Source organism: Armigeres subalbatus, chromosome 1, assembly GCF_024139115.2.
Source record: "Armigeres subalbatus isolate Guangzhou_Male chromosome 1, GZ_Asu_2, whole genome shotgun sequence".
Classification (NCBI taxonomy): domain Eukaryota; kingdom Metazoa; phylum Arthropoda; class Insecta; order Diptera; family Culicidae; genus Armigeres; species Armigeres subalbatus.
Window position 1 is genome coordinate 162687853 of NC_085139.1, and position 22791 is coordinate 162710643.

At 37.8% G+C, this 22791-nt stretch overlaps 1 protein-coding gene across 8 annotated transcripts in view; it reads left to right on the top strand.

The window, feature by feature from the left end:
- Nucleotides 1–22791, top strand: part of LOC134205449 (TOX high mobility group box family member 3-like) — a 344232-nt gene that overhangs the window by 305986 nt on the left and 15455 nt on the right. For 7 of the 8 annotated variants that reach the window (XM_062680699.1, XM_062680697.1, XM_062680698.1 and 4 more), the window contains one exon: nucleotides 7030–7305. The exons of the other annotated variant lie outside the window; for it this stretch is intronic. In XM_062680699.1, coding sequence (XP_062536683.1) covers nucleotides 7030–7305 — 276 coding nt within the window. The remainder of the gene's footprint in view (nucleotides 1–7029; nucleotides 7306–22791) is intronic. 8 annotated transcript variants of the gene reach the window in all.

The window sequence follows — 22791 nt, forward strand, 5'->3', positions numbered from 1 at the left end:
AATTGTGAATCATAAAGTCAGATAAGCGGAATACAAACTGAACGGATAGCTTCTCAGGGTGCGTATTGAACTATTTACAGTGGTAGCTTAGTCAATCAGTCTGCTTCAATTTAAATATTTAGTTAAAAAATAGCTGTACGGATTTTGATCCTTTGGTTCGAAATCCGTCCACGGTGGACGTAGCAGAGTTTGGGGCAAGTGTGTCACCTTAAGCGAATTGTTCTGTAACTTTTTAAAAACTCCTTATTAGAACGCAAATATGCCCTCAATACCGATTTACACTTATATTTTCACTAATGATTGATAGATCTTGTGGGTGAACTTCCTGTTTCTACTAAATCTACCAATTTGACTCAGCAGTCAATCTTGTTGGTCAGTTAGTTGATATGCCAAAACACGATGGAGCGGAAAACATCGATTCCTTGCAAATTACATTGTTTTATTTTTAGTTTTGCTTCATATTTTAAGCTGCATGAAAACAGTAGGATTCACTAATATAGAAACACAAATCTCTATTTTATATAAAAATAAGGAGGTAAGGAGGAGGGCTTAGTCTCCATTCTATTAATGGAAAGAACGAGTACTTAACTGTTGAGGTCGGTATACGTATCTGTCGAGGTACAATCAAGTGGTGGAATTAAATGGGAAGGTACAAACTCGTCTTATGACAAGTGAAGAACGAGTAGTCTTGAGGAATTCCCTCTCAGACCTCGGCAACCAACTCACCTTACCACCTGGGAGGAAAAACAACTAACGAAGGGAACAGTGTCTTTGTGAAAACTCACACAAAACACTTTCACCACAATCTGACTGATGAACTCAAAAATACAGTACTCCAATTATTAGGTTCAACTGTTTTAATACTTCACTTTTGTTCAGTTTTATAAAGCTACAAAGTTTGGTCATTATTTAGGTACTAGTTATTCACTGTCTTGTTACATTATCGATGGTTACTTTATGTTTACATATCAAATATTCCAGCGTTGCCAAATTGAATCAAATGTTTTGACATGTTTGTTTCTATACACGACAAATTGAAAACAGGAGGAAATTGCCTGTTGACACGTATTTCAATAGAATTTTCTTATTTTAAATTTGCTCACGGATAAACATGTATTTCACATCGATGTGTTTAGTCCGCTGGTGATCACGTGGCTCCTCTGCAATTTTGATGCAAGAGATATTGTCCTCAAATATTGTGAATGGAATTGCAAGAATTCCAACCTCACTCAACATTTTCGACAACCATATTCCCTCCTTAGAAGCTGCACAAAGCGAAACCAATTCCGCTTCAGTCGATGATAGGCTGACAAGCTGTTGGCGCTTCGTGCTCCATGACACAAGGTTCCCAAATACCGTAAAAGCGCTTTTAGAAACCGATCTCCTATCTTCTTGATGCCACTAGCCACTGGGAGATATATCAGCTTCCACACTGATATTCTTCCCTCCCCCTTCATACGTGAGCTTGGCAGAAGGAAGGTCGTGTGATATGTGCCATCACAAATATTGCCCTCCGCTCGCTTTCAAATCGATTTCTATAAAAACATTCTTTATGCCTGCCGTATCCTAACGGAACTATCAATTCTATACTTTCGCCTCTAATTCTATCATGAACATGTACGTCTAAGTTTGGAAGATGATATTAGCATTTCCATATCATTAACAAATTCTAGTTCTTGGGCATTTGGATACGCGTGTGGTACTGGTAAGCTTTCCACATGAATTTCATTTCTACCAAGCATTCTGTCCAAAGCTTCATCCATGTAAGAACTTTCGTTTTTCCCATGAAAATAAAACTTCGTTTCATCAAAGATAACATCCCAAGAAATTATAATCTTCTTCTGATTATGATCCCACAAACGAAATCCATTAGGAGCATAACCAACCATGATCAGAATCCTGCTCTTCTTATCAAGTTTGCAACGGTGTATCTTGTTTATGTGAGCATAAGCTACACATTGTAAATTAATGTCCAAGTCTGGTGGTTTAATCCCCGGAAATAGGCAATTAACTATATTGAATTGAACCCAACAAGCTACACAACCAAACACTTTAATTTTGCTTACATCAGGTTTGCATTTGAACCACATTTCATAGGGAGTTTTGGGCTCGGGTAATGAACTTGTTGGGCTCCTGTAAGCTGCGACATATACTGCCTCACCCCAAAGCATATAAGGCATTTTACCTTCATGTAAAATAGTGGTGGCCTTTTTCATCAGTGTACGGTTCTTGCGTTCATTTACGCCATTTTGTTGTGGAGTGTATGGCGCGGTAGATATCATCTGGATCTCTCCTATTTTAAACACAGAAATGAGATTACAGTGCAATTCAGGAATAAAATACGTGTTATACAAATTCAAACGGAAACGTTTATTGCCAACTTCGCTCATCATTACAGCATTACCCATTTTACCACAACGTACTTTGTCACCATTTGCCAGAGCAATTGATTGCTGGTTTCCTGCAATCTCCCACAAGAGGGTAAAATAGCGCATCTCGCGTAGCATGTGTGCACTCGCACCCGAATCGATGTACATCGGTGAAGTAACCGGCATTTCTTCCAGAGTCATTTCACGGCGTCTCTTATCCCTGGTGGTTTCGTCCACGATCTACTCCACGCGAAGCACTCACTCGAAACCCATTCTGCCGATCTACCTCAGTTGTACCACTACCACAAGTCGTGTTATCAGCTTCAGCGTCCATCTCGCCAATAGCAATATTTGGATTCACAGTTTCAGAAAAATGTTCTTTAACATGAACAGGAATTGGTATTGTAGTATCATTAGAGCCACATTTGATACGGCTCTGGCCAAATTTCCAACAGCCATCTTCTCTTCGCGCATCTTCTTTTTCAACGAAATACAATTTCAGCGCTTGTGGCCAGCTTTGCCACATTCAAAACATACAATTTGCCTTTTCTGTTCACGCTTCTCTTCCTTCCTTCCGAAAAATGCCGCCTGCGGAGCCATGCGAGGCCTGTTTGGCATCGCTTCATCGGCGTCTATGAAAATCCGTTTTATTTGCTCAAGCGACATCGTTTGCAGATCCTGCTTTCTTATCACCGACAACGCGCCCAGCAAATGCTTTAAATGCTCCGGGATGGCACAAAGGAGTGTTCGGATTTGATCTATGTGATCCATTGCCTCTCCCGCAATATCAAGCTGGCGCAACAAGTCGTGATGAGCAGCAAACAAATCTTTCAATGTATTAAATTTACGATTTATTAGCAAATAAAGTTTGGATCGTAATCCAACCATAGCGAGCGTACCTTGCGGTACCAGTGAGCTTTGCCCTTGGCTTTGCCATGATATTCTTTGCGGTAGTGCACTGCAATACGTGATTCATAGATTGGTCACTGACCGTGAGTGCCGTCCAAAATTCGTTGATTGCCGCATCTTCCTGCTTAATCCGCAAATCCAACTTTTGCTTCCGTGCGATCTCCTGCACAGCAGTGGCACCCGCCACCGGTTGAAAATTGATTTCTTCCGTCACGGTATTTTGTAAAGTATGAAGCCGACCCTCCTGCTTGAGGTGCTGCTCCATACGGACGGAAAAAGGAAACGGTTGGTCTTCTCCGTTAAACAACGGAGCGACGTAACGCCGAGTTCTGTTCTCCATTATTTCCGTTTGACGTTATGCGGTTCCTTAGCCCATAACCTATTAATGGAAAGAACAAGACTATTTAGTAGTCATGAAGAATTCCCTATCAGACCTCGGCAACCAACTCACCTTACCGCTTGGGAAGAAAAACAACTAACGAAGAAAACAGTGTCTTTGTGAAAACTCACACAAAAAACTTTCACCACAACCTGACTGATAAACTCAAAAATAGTTTAATTCTACAAAATAAGTAGAAATATATGTTATTATTGAACGCTATTGAATTTCCTTCACATCAAGGAGCAATTTAGTTAGTTCTGGATTATTCAATTTTAAGGTCTCTGGAAATTATGAATGTCTTACCATCGTTACATAAGTTGCTAAAATAGGTTTTCAATCCGACAAGCGCCTAACAGATAGGCACCATGTTACACCACCAACAATATATCTATGCCTTTAGAAAGGAGGCATCCGAGCCTCTTGAAAGGAGGCTTCCGGGCCCTTTTGAAAGGAGGCTTCCGGGACCTTTTGAAAGGAGGCTTCCGAGCCTCTTGAAAGAAGGCTTCCGAGCCTCTTGAAAGAAGGCTTCCGAGCCTCTTGAAAGAAGGCTTCCGAGCCTCTTGAAAGAAGGCTTCCAAGCCTCTTGAAAGGAGGCTTCCGAGCCCCTTGAAAGGAGGCTTCCGAGCCTCTTGAAAGGAGGCTTCCGAGCCTCTTGAAAGGAGGCTTCCGAGCCTCTTGAAAGGAGGCTTCCGAGCCTCTTGAAAGGAGGCTTCCGAACCTCTTGAAAGGAGGCTTCCGAGCCTCTTGAAAGGAGGCTTCCGAGCCTCTTGAAAGGAGGCTTCCTGAGCCTCTTGAAAGGAGGCTTCCGATCCTCTTGAAAGGAGGCTTCCGATCCTCTTGAAAGAAGGCTTCCGAGCCTCTTGAAAGGAGGCTTCGAGCCTCTTGAAAGGAGGCCTGAGCCTCTTGAATGGAGGCTTTCGAGCCTCTTGAATGGAGGCTTTCGAGCCTCTTGAATGGAGGCTTTCGAGCCTCTTGAAAGGAGGCTTCCTTTGCATCTTGAAAGGAGGCTTTCTTTGCATCTTGACAGGAGGCTTCCGAGCCTCTTGAAAAGCGGCTTCCAAACCTCTTGAAAGGAGGCTTCAGAACCTCTTGAAAGAAGGGCTCCGAATCTCTTGAATGAAAGCTTTCGAGCCTCTTGAAAGGAGGCTTCTTGAAAGGAGGCTTCCGAGCCTCTTGAAAGGAGGCTTCCGAGCCTCTTGAAAGGAGGCTTCCGAGCCTCTTGAAAGGAGGCCTTCGAGCTGCTTGGAGCAAAGCTTCTCAGGAGAGTAGAAGGATGCTTCTAATCCTCGTGCAAGGAAGCAAACGAGCTTTAGTAAAAAAAATCAAATCATCTTGACTGACGAACGTGTGGTGAACGGCAAGAATGCCTGACAGTAACTTTGCAAAGATGGTGTTCGTTTCCGACCCGGCGTGGACCAAGTGAGGCTTGGAGCACAACGAACGAGGTGTAGTACAAAGTACAAATCGATTAGACGAGCATGACGTAACCGAGGATGGAATGATGTGGCCTTGAACCGTGTATTGTGGCATCAAATTGATGATTCAGTGTTATCTATTTAGATGTAAACTAAATAAATGAAATTAATCCCAGAGATAAAACAACATTGGAAAAATCTCTGAAATAAAGAATTAAAAACAGATGTTGATGCAAGACCGCTTGGAATCATTTTGAAGATTTAGTTTTTCAAAAAGAATGAGGTCGAGAAATTTCTGCAATTTCCGAGAACGTAGGTTTGCTCCAAAAGCCTATCCAGCCTTATAGGCAAAGTGGTTTCAACTCTATATATGCGTCAATAATACGATCGGATGGTAAGGAAGTGAGGGTCTGCAGTTTTTATGGTCATAAAAATGTTAAAATCAGTCTAGTAATTATATCTAACGCTTAACGCTTGTCAAACCAACGATAACAAATGAGACAAATGAGAATGCAGAAATGGTAACTTGGCTTAGAAACCTCGCAGTTAATAACCGTGGAAGTTCTTAATGAACATCCCAGAGGGGGATGTAATGCCAATGAAGAAGACGATGAAAAAAGTTGCTACAATATACCTAACCTTCTTTTGTAAGTTATGCAAGTTACCATCCACATGTTGCAGAGAAAAGGTCGACAATGGTTGTTTGCATTTCTTGTTCATTCCACTTCCATTGAAACAGCCTCATTATGCGATTCTGACTTCTACAATTCCAACTTACGTGTCGTTCCGCTTTTCGTTCATTTTGTACTCATTTGTGAGTACGAAACTCTTCTCTTCGGAATTGGGTTTTCCACGTCTTGTCAAACGACCAACATTTTAAGTAGAGATGGGCGTTCAGATCCGGAACCGCTAAAATGATCCGGATCTTTAAAGTGAGTGAATGGCTCGTGGATCATTTTTTAAAAGATCCGGATTACCATATCAGCAAATCATTTGATTATTTGTAAGGAAATAATAAAATAAAAAGTCCATTGTTTGTAATCCATACGATTGTAAACAAGAAAGGGTGAAGTTATTAGTGCTGTCCAATGAGCAGCTCGAAGTAGCTCGAAGTTGTTCCCGTTCTGCTCGTTCTTTTTTGTCAACAAATGGGCATGAGCAGGACAGGGAGAAACTTCGAGCTACTTCAAGCTCTCATTGGACAGCACTATTGTCAGTACGGTGATGTGATGAAGTGATGAACTTTGTACTTTACTTAAAAATCACTCTAATAGAGAAATAAAAAAAAAAGTCAGTACGGTTCAAAAGTGTGAGCCTGAGTGACGAACGTTTCACTATTTTGCATTCTTCTTGCGTTTTGTTCAAAGGATCCGACCCGGTTGAAAGATCCGGATCATTAGAATGAATGACCCAGATCTGATCCGTTCATCAAAGTGATCCGTTTTGCCCATCTCTAATTTTAAGTGCTATTTCTTAGACATTTCAATTCCAAAGTATTCTTTTCAATCGAATTCTTCTTTCATCATTCGATTGACTATACAGACATGCTTTAATAATAGAACAGGGTTAGATTAGAAAATATAAATGTACTTGAATACCTATGCAATGCATATACGTCTGCGTTAAACATATAAGGAGCATCCGTGAGATAAACCAGCACTGTGATAATTCATAATTGCTTACCTCTTATTTATATCTATAGTTTTCGATTGAAATCAAATAATCAAACTAAATTCACTATTCCCGCTATTCTGTAAGTACCCTCACATAAGCTTATCGTTACTTCGCATCGGATAATGGGGCTACCGTATTTATCAGCCAAATTGATAATATCAATCCAGCGTACCGTTTATGTAACAACGTCCACTCGTCGTAATTTAATTCGTACATTTCTAACCATTTCCCTCCCTCTATCTATTTACTCTACTCCCCTCCGTGCGCCCATGTCTGACAGACCATGATGCAAATGCAACCGCATCTTCAACATCACAGTCAACCACCGATGCATCCGGGCCAAGCTCAACCTCAGCCGCCACCGCACCACATGCAGATGAACCCGATGGCCACCGCCCAGCAGCAGCAGCAAATTATGGTCCAGCAGCAGCAGCAGCAGCAACAGCAGATGGGAATGCCACCGCAGCAACAGCAAAACCACCTTACCAATGCAAACATGAACGGAATGATGAATATGGGCATGACCCCACCGCAATCACACTACATGAATCAACAGGTATGCCAAGTGCCAGTTTCTTGACGGAATTTATCTTTTCTGTGGTGGAGTTTGCGAATTATGTAGATTTAGGTGTCAAATGGTTTAGAACAACTAACTAGTTTGTTCTAAACATGACTGATATTCCTATGAAGGATTACCTACTCTATTTATTCAGATTGGTTGTACAGCGAGTTTTGTAATTATGGAGAGTTTAAGATTCCTCAAAGCGTGCGATCAACTTTCGGGTCGCGGAATACAAGTTATCATTGACGTTTCCATACCAACATGACTAACTTAGCAGTGAACCAATATTATACTTCCTATTGAATCCTACCACTCCTATCGCCGTTATATGTATTGCGTTCGTGACTTCTCAGGACTTAATTGACATCATGTGCAAGAAACCCCACACTTCCGCATGTAACGAGTGCTAAGATAGCAATTTTCAAATAATAAGATGCTTTGGCCAAACTCATCGTAATAGCCTGTTCAGATTATGCCATTTATTATATGATAAAGAGTAACTTGATGCCAATCCTCATACATTCAGTTTCATTTCTCCACGTTAACACGTTATAAAGCTCGTAATCAGAATAGGCTATAATTTCATTCAAATTACTGATAAAGTATCAGCCATCGATACTAGACTAGCCTAGGAAACAAGAAAATGTCGGATTCTACCAGAATACGAACTACGATTGGGTTGTCCAATGTTCTAGGGAATTGATCTTCAACATATCAACTGCGGTTGTTGCAATGCTGAGTTCAACCGGCATACCGAACCAATTTCAAAAACAAAAGAGTGACGGCTGGTATATTTTCCTATGTATTTTGGCTAAAACTCCCATAAAATGCGCCAGCTTTTGCAACAAGCGATTGAGCTGAAAATTTCAGAGATTGATTTTCTCACCTGTCGTGACCAGAACGAGTTTTCCAGGCTCGACCGTTCGTCGCAACAATACTTAGCAAACTGAATATTAGGAATATTACTTCACTTTTATAGCCTATTCAGATTACGCCATTGATTATGATAATTATCATGTCGAATATTAGAAAAAAAATTGAATGTATGGCCTCAAGTTACTTTTTAACATGATATTTATTATCATAAATGCCGTAATCTAAATAGGCAATAACACGATAATTCTGAAATGTTTACATAATGGATTAAAAACCAATTGCCTCGCATTATAAAATTGCTGGCCACACGTTTTTTTTTAAATACTCTACAAAAAAATAGGGGAAGGTGGTCGATTGTCGGCACCCCGTGACATCTCTTGACAGAAAACAGATGTGGTCATTTTGACATTTGCCATACGTGTACTATGTGAGCACGATCGTGTTGTGTCCTTTTCCGAAGCACATAGAAGCTTTTGTTTCGTTTTACAGAGAAAACACCTTTTTTGTCAAGTGAAAACCCACTCCAAAGTTTTTTTGACGTAGGACTTACGTCTTTCTTTACTATACTGGGTGTCATTTAGATTTTTGGAAATTGAGAGCGTTACGCTGGAAGGGAAGATTTTGAACGTTACTAGCGCCTTTATCTTTCGGTGGAATTTTATGATTTATATATCTATCGACTCGGACATTCTCCACCATTTTGCCTTTTTCATTGCAACTTAAGATTATTAACGATAAGCTATTGAAAATTTCAATTTTTGTCAAAGCCGGAAAAAAAATTCATATGTAACCAATCCCGTGCATTCCTAACACGGACATCAGAATGCGGTATGTCACGGGCCTTCGGGTCTACCGGAAGATTTTCTTTGTGTATAAAAGAAGCAGTGCCTGCCGTGTGCGAGTCATTACAATTTGTGACAGCAGCGCGTACTGACGTGCTTTTTGCTCGAGCATTTTTCGTTTCGTTTACCTACACAGCATACAGTCGCCAAGGGTAGAACTGCCGCTGGGTCTGCCAATATGCATGAAAGAAGTGGGCGCATGTTTTTGTCATTCTGTGCTTGATGATGGTCGGATGCCGTGGTGTCGGTTGCGATGGATTCAATCGCCCATCGTATCGCTCGGAGTTCACGGCTAGAGGCCGATGAAGGCTGAGGTAGCGCGGGCAGCGGTGGTGGATGACGAAGAATAAAATTAGCCCAGAGAGATTTGGTCTGCTCATCCACGGAAAGTAATTGGTTTCATAATTCATCAAACTCCATAGATTCAAAAGTTGTAAATGTAAATACGTTACGTTCATAAAAGTCCTACGTCTACTCGCGGTTATGTAAAAAACATTACCCATCGCTCGTTTTTTGTCATTTGCTTAGTGCTATAGACCGTAGTAAAACGATCGAACTGGTGAACGCATTACGTATTTACAAAGCAAATTTACTCTATTTTGTGATTCAATATTGAATGCCACCGTAGCGGTCACAATTTGACTATTAGTTTTTTCAGTTTTCAAAAGGGTTACTTATTTCGGTTGTCGGCACCCAGGTGATTATCAAGGGACATCATCAGTTTATTGCCTAATTTCGGCCTACGAGCCAAGCAAAACTAACAATTTTAGAAATCTTTATAAAATGTGTATAATGTACTTAAATATAAAAAATTTAATTGCTTTTGACACAATAAATCTTGATCTTTCCAGCCATAACGCTCCCACTTCATAGTTTTTCATTCTGAATGGGTTCTTTAAGGGTGCCGCCAACCGACCACCTTTTTCAAAACGGCATAAAATCAACGCTTAACGAAATTGGTAATAAAATATTTGAGCGATTCCAAGCAACAGCATCAAAATTTAAGAAAATTTTTAATTCATGATTTTCTATTGAGTTGAAACTTTGCACAGTTTTTCAATTTCATCTAAATCGTCATTTTTCGATATCAAATCTTCATATTGAGTCACGACTAACTTTTCAAAAGGGTGTATGTGAAAATGGTTCAAAAATATTTAAAAAGCTGCACAGCAAAAAACGGAATGTTCGATTGTTATGATTTTTTCAGCAAAGTTAGACAACAAAATGGTGATTCTTAAGAAAATGTGCACAGTAAAAAAAATTTTTTTTGCCTTTAAAAATATCATTTTTGTCACAAAAACTCAAATATCTCAAAACCCTATCTTTTTCGAACGTAATTTTTTAGGAAAACGGTCCATTATATTAGCTATCTACCATAAAAATTTGGTGATGGTAAACTAATAAACAAAAAGTTATGACATTTCAAACATTTCACAATTTTCACATATAGTAAACAAAAAAAATTTCCGTGTATTTTTTTTCAAGAATCGCAGTTTGATGCTGATTTTATTGTTAAGGGCCTTGCGTGAGTTAAACAAGTTGTTTGTATGATATTCCATATTTATGTATTCATCGATATTATGTATATTATATGTATAAATATTATATGTATAAATAAATAAAAATGAATTAATATTATCCTAAGTATTAAATTAAATGTGGCAGTTACACAATGTTGTTATAGAAACTCTAAGAGTTTTGGGTTTGAATTTTGGTATGGGTTATGATATCATGAAAACAGTTCATTAATACTTATTTTTTTTTATTTTTATTCAAATTTTTAAAATATCGAACACTTTTGAATTATTATCAGCACAGTTTGAGTATAGTTTTGCTTTAATTTTATTTTCCGACAATGGAATGAAACAGTGAAATTTTTGGGTTCCTTGGATCGTTTTCGCGTTATTAAATTGCTCGCTGAGCTCTGAAGCCTTTATTTCGTACTCTTCAGTAGTAGTAAAACAAAATGATAATTTGGTTAAATCTTTTTCTTTTCTACGATTTGCCCAATCAAAAGTTCTTTCGCAGTTTTAATTGGATGCTCACGTTCTTTGGCTAAACTTGCTCTTGTGGCCATGCGCTTTATTGTTCCTCCAATAGCATCACAAGGACCTTTGCCATGTGATGTAGCAAAAAATGCCATTCTGCATCAATTCCGTACATTGATTTAAATTGACATAGGCTCGAAAAATTCTTACGATTTTTGTACTGCGACGCTGCTCCATCAGACATGAAATATATCTTTTTGACTTCTTTATGCTTATCAACGCGTAAAAAGTTAATCATTTTTCAATGAACAAGTTTACGGATACTGAATCGTGTCTTAAATCTTCGGAAATTATAATAAAACTTAAGTGTTCAATTTGCGTACTTCCATTAAAATAAATAACGAATGGATGAATTGTAGCTTGTTGTACGTTCCAGTGATGGGACTGCACTTCATCTTGCAATACAAAGCTGTAATTTTCAGAAAATCACAAATGACTAAAAATTCACCATTTTGTAATGTATTTTTCGTATTTTTAAAAAGCTGGATTGTTCTGTTTTAATGAAATCGTGAGGATTAAACTTTCTAATTTCAAGCAAAAATATGACACAAACTCATCTACAGGTTTTACAATAGTTTCTATGTCACACCTATCCGTGGTCACCCATTGCTCAAATGATAACTGATCAATATATTTTTCTTCAAACTCAGCGAATAAAGTATTTTCCAATGATGAAGAATCTGGACAATCCGAACAAGATCGTAGATAGCAATTTGATGTTGTATTTTCACACAAAAGACTACCAGTTAACATTTTAATATCCTTTGTTAAATTGATTCTTTTCAGTTCTATGTAAAATAAGATTAATATTCTCATGGGTTGTGCACACACACATTATGTGTTCCTGAATTGGAAAGAAGCTTACATTGCCTTGGCCGAAGGCTTGCAAATGAGGAAAAACCTATTTTAATATTATCGTGAATTTCCTTGAAGCGTGTGTACGCTTCTTTCAAAGTCGTCATCATTAATCGTTTTTGGATTGCTTGACGCTTTCCATCTTTTTTTACTGATACATAATCTTTTTGACCAGGCATAGCTCGACTTACTTCACCATCTTCAAAATATTGAACTACTATTTCTTTTGTCTCATCTGTTAATGCAGTACTAGACCTAGTATTTTTGGTTGAAAGACAGTTATTCTTCAATTGTTTTGCCTCTTTTACTGTATTTCTATTGGTTTTGAACTCATCAATGGCATCCTGAATAGACCACGAACTTGGCAGCATCGACAAAATCAATAATTTTTCTTTCCTTGTCGTGGCTGCATTCGAGAACCTTTCCTTCATATTTATAATTACCTCATCGTAGTCTGTATTTTCCACATCATCAGGTCCTAATTTGAAGAGGTTTCTTCGTACAGCTTTGTTTATTTCACGGTATTTTTCTCCGGGTAATAAACGTAGTCCATCTTACTCCATTTAATCAGGTCACTTTTATCCCAGCTATGCCCTCGTTAAAGCGTTCGATGTTGACCTTTTGGATACACTCATCTTCCGATTGATTTGTTGAAACAGATTTCGCTGATGGTACGGTGGCAAGGCTCTCAGCACTTAATACTTCTGGTAATTCCTCAGTTGTTGTCGATACATCTGGCAATTCCTCAGTTGCTGTCGTTTTCGAACTTCCTGCGCTCTGCTCAACCGATGATATACAGATTGCTCTTTTGTCAACGTTTAGACGGCAGGACGTGCAAATGCGTAAATTTGTATTCAATGTGGACATTGGAGCATAACCAGTCGCTTTCAGTTTATCTATGGTGCTTTCGGTGAGATTTCGTAACGCTTTTGAATACTGTTTTCAATCAAACGGCCTACAACAGTTTATAAAGCGGCTACTCATGGTGTTCGTAATAGTTCAATAAACAAAATCACTGTTAAGTTTTTACTGACTAGTTTGGTGTCATTTGCTTGACTGAAGAAAAAATTACTATAAGATCTTTAACAACCTTAGTAGTAGTAATTTTTTGCTTTTTCGTGAAACATTGTCATGGTATGTACCTATCATGCATTTGTTGTTGTTGAAGACACCCGTTTCCTCCCGATCATAAAGTCTATTCTCTAAGAGGTATATTTTTGCAGGTAAACTATAGACGTACACGTGTATATAAATCTTTGATTTTGCAGCTTTTGTCTTAAAAATAACATTTCTGATATGTTTCTATCAACGTTATTATCAACAGGTTTCAACACTATTAAAAGAATTTTCGCCAGTCACGTGCAATGAAAATTATGACACTATCAATACTTTTGATCACAACACTGGATCGTGTCTAAGTTTCTTATAGATGCTATGAATAATTAAATCAAAATATCATGAAAACAACTTGTTTTAAATCACGTCCCTTAACAATAAAATCTGCATCAAACTGCAATTCTCGAAATTACTTACACAGAAAAAAAATGTTTTTTACTAAATGTGAAAATTGTGAAATGTTTGAAATGTCATAACTTTTTTGTTTATTAGTTTACCATCACCAAATTTTTATGGTAGATAGCTAATATAATGGACCGTTTTCCCTAAAAAAATTACGTTCGAAAAAAGATAGGGTTTTGAGATATTTGAGTTTTTGTGACAAAAATGATATTTTTAAAGGCAAAAAATTTTTTTTTTACTGTGCACATTTTCTTAAGAATCACCATTTAGTTGTCTAACTTGTTTTTGCTGTGCAGCTTTTTAAATATTTTTGAACCATTTTCACATACACCCTTTTGAAAAGTTAGTCGTGACTCAATATGAAGATTTGATATCGAAAAATGACGATTTAGATGAAATTGAAAAACTGTGCAGAGTTTCAAATATTTTCGAAATGGTCGCTCAGGATCGACTGACATGCCCCCGTGGAATGCCTCATTTCCAATAGATGAAATAAAACGAATCTCTCCACTAGTTATTAGCTTACACACTTAAATTAGTTTGCCGACCTCAGCAAAATTTTCGCCAAGATTCCAACAGCTGAGATCTCGGTAATTTTTTACCGAAATTCAGCGATTCTTTTACCGAAATTTCGTCATAATTTACGAAATTCGGCAACGATTACCGATAACTCGGTAAAGTTTACCGAAATCTCTCATATTTATATTATTCCTGGCTGTTGGATTCTCAGCAATCGTAAGATTTCGAATTTTAAGTGTGTATGCCTATATGCTTCCATTGGTTTGCAAATATCACCAGTCACCACATTGTGCAATTGGATGGAAGTTATGGACCAAAAATAAAAGGGTACCGACAGCCGACCACCTTCCCCAATATTTTAATGGAAAATTAGATTAATTCATCAGAGGGGGCGGGGGTGCATGGAGGAACAACACTTAAAACAGCTATTCGATCATTTTTTTAAAACCGTAAGCCTTGCTTGCATTTTAAATTTCTTTTCCTCTAGCTATTTCTGGAAATAAATTGATTGATCACTTTATTGACAGTCAGTTTATTCGCCATGTCCTTGCAGAAGTGCAGTAAAGATATGGAATTAAGTCATGTTGTCCCATACTGGATCTCCTATAGGTTTTCAACCTTCGGAGCCTAGAGAACGATCGCTCAGCAATAGCAGCAGATATCGGAATGGTGGTGAATATCTTCACAAACTTGACTAATTTTTGTGGCCATCCACAAAGTACGTCACGCTCCTAGGGGGGAGGGGGGGTTCCGAGCAGCGTGACGACTCATACAAAAATTTTAAAGGTGCACTACAAAAAGTGTGACGAAGGGGGAAGAGGGGGTCGAAAATCGCCAATTTTTGCGTGACGTACTTTATGGATCTACCCTTTGCAGAAGATCGGTCAAATGTGGTGGATGTTCCTGCAGAAAGCCCACGACATCTGAGACGCTTTCAGGGGATGTTGTACCTTCTATCAACAACTGCACAAACATATCTCGTTGTACCTAAAGTATCATTGTTAGACAAAGTTGTGAAAATTTCTACTAAACCCGAATAGTTTACCAGGACAAACGACATCGATACATGCTTTACAGTCCATTGCGCAGAGCGGTCCTAGATTGGTGGTATTATTTGATTCGAGAGCCTGAAACAGAATCCCAGACAAAATCAATCTCGGAGATCCCGTTTTGGGAATCCCTGGCAAAATTGATCATATCCTTAACCATGGCTAATGTTTCTTTGTAGGCAGGAATAGTTATCAAAGATCACAGCGACACAGCGACGCAAATTGAAATGCACATCAATGTACAAATTAAAAATAGTGTGGTAGCTATTTGAATTGACCGTTGCAATAATATGAGAATTTGTGTTGGCGGGTGTTGGTTGGGACGAAATGATGCTTCCTCCCCTTAGATAACTATTGAGCAGGCATTGAAAAAAATCAGATCATGAGTAAAAATAATCTAAATTCATGCCAGCTTGATGCTCTAATCGTTGATGCTCTCTAGATCGTTGAAATTTGGCGTTCGTTGATTCAATGTTTGTTCATCGCTCACCAATGGGAGACAACTGAGCGAGGCAAATCACTTGGTAACCTAACAATGAGTGTTGTTACCACACGCTGTAAGAAAAATCTTTTCAGACATTAGGAAAATTAGGTCCGCTATGAGAATGGAACTCTGATGCACTGCATGGGAGGCTTAGATACTTTCTTTCCTCCACCCCAGCAACTTGAAAGCAGAGTGAATAAAGAAGAACACCTGATGTGTTTTGGTTTCATTCTAGTACAGCAAGCGCAACACAAATGGTCCAGTCGTAGCTTCCCTGGATATCATACCCAGGGTGTCTACTACCTGGAAAAACCTGGAAAACCTGGAATTATCAGGGAATTTCTCCCCACCTGGAAAATACCTGGAATTATCAGGGAATTCCTGACATAATCAGGGAAATTTCAATAGCCGGCGATCATGAGTGAAATTCTCTCAAAAGATGAAAGAGATCCTTAAAGTATTTGAATAAATATACCAATCAGATCTATTAAAAATGTAGTGTACGTTAATGGATCTTTGTTCCGCAAAAAACGTTTTGCCATCTTCAGAAGAATTCTGGGAGAATTTCCGAAACTATTCTTGGTGAAATCTAGGAATTTATCCGGCAAATCAATTAAGGATTGCTTTGTAAATTCTGTTGAGTATTCCCTAAGAAATTATTTAGGAATATATTAAAAAATACTAAAAAAAATAGTTAGGATTTTTCAAAGCAATTCCTGGAGGAACTTCCGAAGGAATTTCGAGATCAGTTTTCCAAGGAATCATTCAAAGAAATCACTCAAAGGGTGTCCATATAAAATGATTAGCACTTTTCTAAATAATTTCTGAAGGAATTTCCAATATTAAAACCGAAAAGAATTCCCGGAGGAATTTCAAAACGAATTTCCGGACGATTTTTTGTATATGGTTTCTTTAAAAAATTCCCGAAATGGAACCTAAAGGGATTTTGGAAAATTATGGAGTGATTTGTGAAAGATTTTTGCTAAAGGAATTCTCGAAAGAATAGCCGAAGGTTTCCCGTATGGATATTTCAAAAAAGTTTCTAAAGGTATTCTCGAAGTATTTCCAAAGTATTCTTAAAAGCAAAATATCCAGAAAAACTTCTCCAGGTGTTTTCTAAAGTATTCCTCAAGATACAAGTTCCTAAAAAATCCAAAGGAATTTAAAAAAAAAAACCGAAGCATTTTCCGAAGGTTTTTACAGTATAGCAGTAATAGATCGCTAGTGGCGCTGTAACTATTCAAATTATTCTGCCAAAATATGCTTCAATAAGCTTAATAGCCTATTCAGATTACGATTAGATCATTTATTGTAATAAATATCGTGTTAAAGCGGAGAAAAAAATGAATGTATGGGGATGGCATCGTGTTATTGTTTATCTTGATATTTATGATCATAAATGACGTAATCTGAATAGGCTATAACTTGGCCGTTTGACTCTTGTAGTACCGGTGCTAGGTCCAAGCAAACTAGATGATAGTAACAAACTAGAACAAACTAGATATTGGTCAAACGAACAGGTATAAGGACGTTAGGTATGAGTACGTTAGGCATAAAGGATATTAAGCAAAAAATACCCCTAAAAACAGCCCACGACATAAAGGCATTATGCCTAACGTCCTTATGCCTAACGTCATGGACCTAGCAATCTCATATTTTGCATTAACACATTTCCTAAATAAGTTTTCGTAAGAAGTTCTAAAGGATTTCCTGAAGAAATTCCCAAACATATTTCCGGAATATTTCCTTAAGAAGTTTTCTTAACATTCTTTAAAAAAACAGCTGAAATAAAATTCAAAGAAATTTCCGAAAGAATTTTTAACCAAGTTTCCAATGAAATTCCTAAAAAAAAATCAGAAGAATAGTTACGTTGTCATGAACGTGATAAAGTTTTAAAAAAATAATTCTAAGTTCGATTCACATTCACTATTTATTCGAGTTCGTTATACACTTGATGTTTTACAAATTTTAATTGTCTACACTTGGACGTGTTGTCCCTATCGAATGCCGCACTGAACTGATCGCCCTGACTGAAACTACCTAGTTACCTGGCTATGGCCACCTAACTGGAAACTGCTGCTTCAGCGGAATTCCTGGTTCGTCAATTGGGTCCCGGCTGATGCAACCTCGATGGTCGGATGTTTACTGCAACGTCAGCGTACCTGTGGCTAACCTTTGGTTGGTAACCAAATAGCTGACGTCTCCACGTGCCGGATGCAACGGTGACTTTCTGCTAGCGCGTACTTTGCTGACGTCTGTGCATACACGATAGAGGCTGTTAGGATGCGTACATAACTGAATATCTGAAGAAATCTGCAAAGTATTTTATAAAGGTATTTCCGAGGAATTTTCACAAGACATTTTCGAACAAACACCTAAAAGAATAAAAAAAGAATAGTAAAGGAATCGCCAAATGCATCTCTAAAGGAATTTCCGAAACAATTCCTTGAGATGTTTTCTAAAGTTTTAGCAAAGAAATTTCCAAATTAAATCCTGGAGGAAGTTCTGAAGCAATTCTTACAATCCGGAGGATTTTCCGATGGAATCTATGAAATATCTGGAGAAATTTTGATTGAATGGCTGAAGCAATTTCTTTGAATTGAACTTGTGAAGGAATTCCTTAAGTAATTTACAACATTGTTTTTGTAAAGCCACCAAAATTCTTTAAAATAATATTTTTTTTTTCTTTTGAATTGATTATTTTGCTGCTATAATCTATATATGGCAGTATGGTACGTTTATATTTGCCTGGAAATTAATGTAAAACACCTGAAAAAACCTGGAAAAATCAGGGAATTTTGTTTTCACAGATGAGCAGACACCCTGATACCAACATACCAAGTTTGGCTTGGCGAACTCTGTTGGTCGTTGTTAACGCAGCAACGATCGCTCATAATCGTTGTTTGGTATCCATCTGAACAAGAGTGTTTACTCACTGGCATAGGATACTATGATTGAATTAGATCAATGCTCGTCCGCTTCAATCGCGCTTTCAATGCCTTCTATTGAGTGCCTCGACACCCAAAGTTGGCGTCTATAGAGATTTCAAAAATCACGTTTTAGTGAAAAGGATCAATTTTGTTTTATTCTTGATAGCTACATTCACATTCAGTCCAAATCCAAATTCAATCCGAATCTAAATCAAACCCAATCCATATAAAATCGAAATCCGATTCAAATCTAATCCGAATCCAACCCATATTCAATCCGAATCAAATCCAAATCTAATTTGAATTAAATCCAAATTCAGTCAAAAATCAAATTTAAATCCAATTCGAATCCAATTCAAATTTATCCAAATTTATTCCAACCCTAATCCAATCCCAATTCAATCCAATCCTTATCCGATTCAAATCCAAAATCAACAAAAATCCAATCCAAATCTGAATCAAATCCAATCCATATTCAATCCGAATCTGATCCAATTCTTGTATAAATCTAAACCAAAATCAACAACAAACCAAACCAAAATCTAATCTGAATCGAATGCAAATTAAATAAAAATACAATTCAAACTCAATCCGATTCCAATTTAAATTCAATCTAAATCCAATCGAAATCTATTCTTGACTAAGTTTTGAAAAAATCCAACAAAACTCTAATCCAAATCAGGGTGTCGACTACCTGGAAAAACCTGGAATTATCGGGAAACAATTGTCAACCTGAAAAAATCAGGCAATTATCAAGGAGTTCGCGGAGGAATCAGAGAAATCTGAGAGAAGATGAACAAGAATAGGGTAACAATACCAGTTTTGGTTCCTAATTTGGCCAGTTTCTCGCATAACTCAGAAAATAAAGCAATTTCCGAGGATTTTATTAGCTGTAAAAGGAGATATATCCCTTACGTTTTTCTCTTTTCACCGATATCGATAGTTTTTGGATAATATGCGTTTTTCAGGGTTGGTCAAATTAGGCACTAAGGTAGCCAAAACCAGTACACTTCCACTGTGAATACTAATATCGTTTTTTCTAAGTTGCGAATGAATAGGGCATATGCCATAGAGCAGTGAGCTACAAAAAAGCTCGCCTCACATATGCAGAATGACTTTCAAGCGCAGAAAAAGGATAGACTTTGTTTCTGGTGAACTTAAGGTGAAGGTGGGTTGAGTACCAAAACAATGCTTTGAAAGTATTGGTACAATAAAAACTGTCATATACTGTAGTAGTATTGGTGTAGTATTTATAAAAAAGCAAAGAATATTAGTAGGGTGGCTCAAAAAACGACCCAGCTCCACCACGCTCAATCGATTCCGTCCCATGCTCCGAGTGTATTCCAAAAGCCAATTTGAACAAAAACTGATTGGCACAAGCTGGTTCAAGTTTGTATGAAAGCTAGTATGGGAAACTAAACCTTTCATTACACTGACTACAGCGCCTGTCCTCCAAACGCTGGCGAAAAGAGAACCCACATAGCTGAATGAAAACCGCACCTTGGGAAAGATCTATTGATTACGTAACGCAAAAAATAGCATTTTATACCCCGCTCACTCTTTGGCTCACTCCCATGTCACACTTTTTGTATGAAGTATCTGAAGATATCACAGACAAATTCTGGCTATTTTGTTGAATTACACGTTTCACTGATGCTTTCTGAGAAGCCTAATTATCGTGCTAAGGATTGGCAACTTCGAATAAAATCGACTCACAACTATCGGAAAGACAATTCAATATGCATTATCTATGGAGTCAAAGCTCTTAAATATTTCATCCAATCATATGGTCTCCCCCCTCGCCAGGGCCCAATGACGAAGCGCCACAATCAGAATAATGTAAAATTTAACCTCGCCATATCAACTGTCATACAAACCTGAAACGACCTGTGCACTGTAAGCCCCTATTCAAACCAGCCCAAACCATCGGAAGACACCCAGAATGTGAAACATATTCGACTGAGCGTGGCGGAGCAAAATAATTTTTGAGCCACCCTAAATATTAGTTTGCTGCTGCCGCTGCCGGTGTTTACATGCGCTCCGCGATCAGTTTTTAGAGGTTTTTTTTTTATCAAAAATAGCAGTTTATATTAAGTTTTCGCTTCAAACAAGTGATTGATTTCAAAAAGTGATGTTTAATTGGCATTCCATCAACATTTCGGGCTGCTCATGTGCGGAGAAGTGTGTGAAAACTTGATTTTTTCAATGCCCTTTGAGAGGAAGTGAAGTGCAGTGATAAGCCCACCAAATCGCGAACGGCTATTAAATTGGCACGAAGCTGCTGATTTATTCTACAATTCGAGCCGAAATGCATAGGACTCTTTGAAGAAACATGTTAATTATCACGGGAAGTACATAAATATACTGTGAACAGGTTAGTAATCTTTTGTTCGTTGCTGTTCGATGCATTCGAATGTTGGTGGGAGAGGAGTGCGGGAGGTGTGGTAACGACCCGTGGAAGGTCCGGTGCCATATTGACGGCCATCGTGGTACTCTTCCAACTATGTCCTTAAACACTTGCGGAGCCAAACTGGGGCGCGATGGGACACTGGAGCACGATGCAAACGTATCCTTTGTGCGAGGCTCTTAAGGTTTATTTGTAATTTCGAAAATGCATGAAATACATCCAATACTCGCTTCAAGAGTGTTCCAAATGATAAAATATAATTAATATTCCGTAATGTTTGAAACTGCCTATAGTGAGCCAAGAAATCAATAAAGCATTCAATGTTATTAAATCTTCATAGTTTTGGAATATTTTGACAGTCGTCTTTTTTTAAAACAAAGTTTTTAATACTTATTCGCCTAACTGAAAAAAATCTGAACATTGAAGCGATGAGTAAAACTTTACTACGGTGGCTCAGATCAGCTTTGCGTGACACCGGTTATCTCTTTTACTATCACGTTGCAGTCGTCCGCGGTCGCACTTTGGTGATCACTGATTTAGAATCAAAATATGCATCGGTGATGCATGCTCAAAATTATTTTTTTATATTTAATGGTAACCATTTTCCTATTTATGGTTCAAAATTATTTATTTATACCTTTTCGAAATACAACCAAATTGAACAACGAATCAAATCCAAATCCAGGGAATGTAAACAACAACATTGTCCTCTCTTGTAAATGTTGAGACAAACTCAACTCGCAACAAGCGTTTGTCCCAAACTGTAACAGAATAGGTCAATAATCGTATGCCACGCATTTAGAGAAAAGGTCGGTTTCCGATGATGTTTTTGGTTAAATAATACTTATACTCACTTACCAATGTTTACAGATAAACTTAACCATTTGTTAATATGATTTATGTTTTACTTCTGAAACATACAAGTAATGGCAGTTTGAAAAGTTCACAACAATTACATCTCCACAGTTGTTGCAGATAAAATGGAACGCAACATTGTCTTTATCCTCTGCAGATAAAGAACAAAGACTTATAGCTATTCTCTTTTGTTGCTTGCTTTTTGCATTTTTGGTGGCAACTACACTCCTTGTCCAACTCTCATCTGAATCAACACAATTAAAATCTAATCAAAATCCAATCCGAATCCAATTCAAATCTAATCCGAATCCAATCCAAATTCAATCCATATCCATTCCAAATACAATTCTTGAATAGATCTAAACCAAATTCAACAACAAATTCAAACTAAATCCAAATCTAAACTGAATCAAATCCAAATCTAATAAAAATACAATGCAAATTCAATCAAAATCTAATCTTCTTTCAATTCAAAACGTTCGAAAAAACTTTAATCCAAATCTAATTTGAATCAAATTCAAATTCAATCCAAATCTGATCCAAATTGAAACCAATCCCATTCAAATCCAAACAAAATTCAATCCAAGATAAATCGAGATTTTTTCCTAGAATCATAATGATCAAATGAGACATCAAGCGTCGTGGGGAAAAACTGTTTACAAAATCAGTATCGGCCTTTTGAGATGTTCTTGAGTACATCGGAAGGATTTGATTGCTATGTGGTACCCCCTGCGTGAACGATTAATCTGCATTTTTTTACTTCGACTTTAAAGATGCTCTTGAAAAGCATCGATGGATTGGTTTAAGAGTCAATGCAGAGTATTGTAAATTATTCTATTGGCTACATAGTTCAGATGAATCTAACCTCAGGGTCGCCACTCACTTGGTTCGAGTTTACTACAGACCAGACAACTGAAAACAAATGCGGACCAACACTAGGCCAACAGGACCAGAAAGAAAATTGGCACATACACAATTAAATACAAAGTAGCTGGCATCGATGCAGAATTCCATAATCTCCCAGAACAGATCGAGACAAATGGAAGTGTTATGCGTTATCTCGACCCAGTGTCGGAAAATGCTTTGCCTGACTAAAC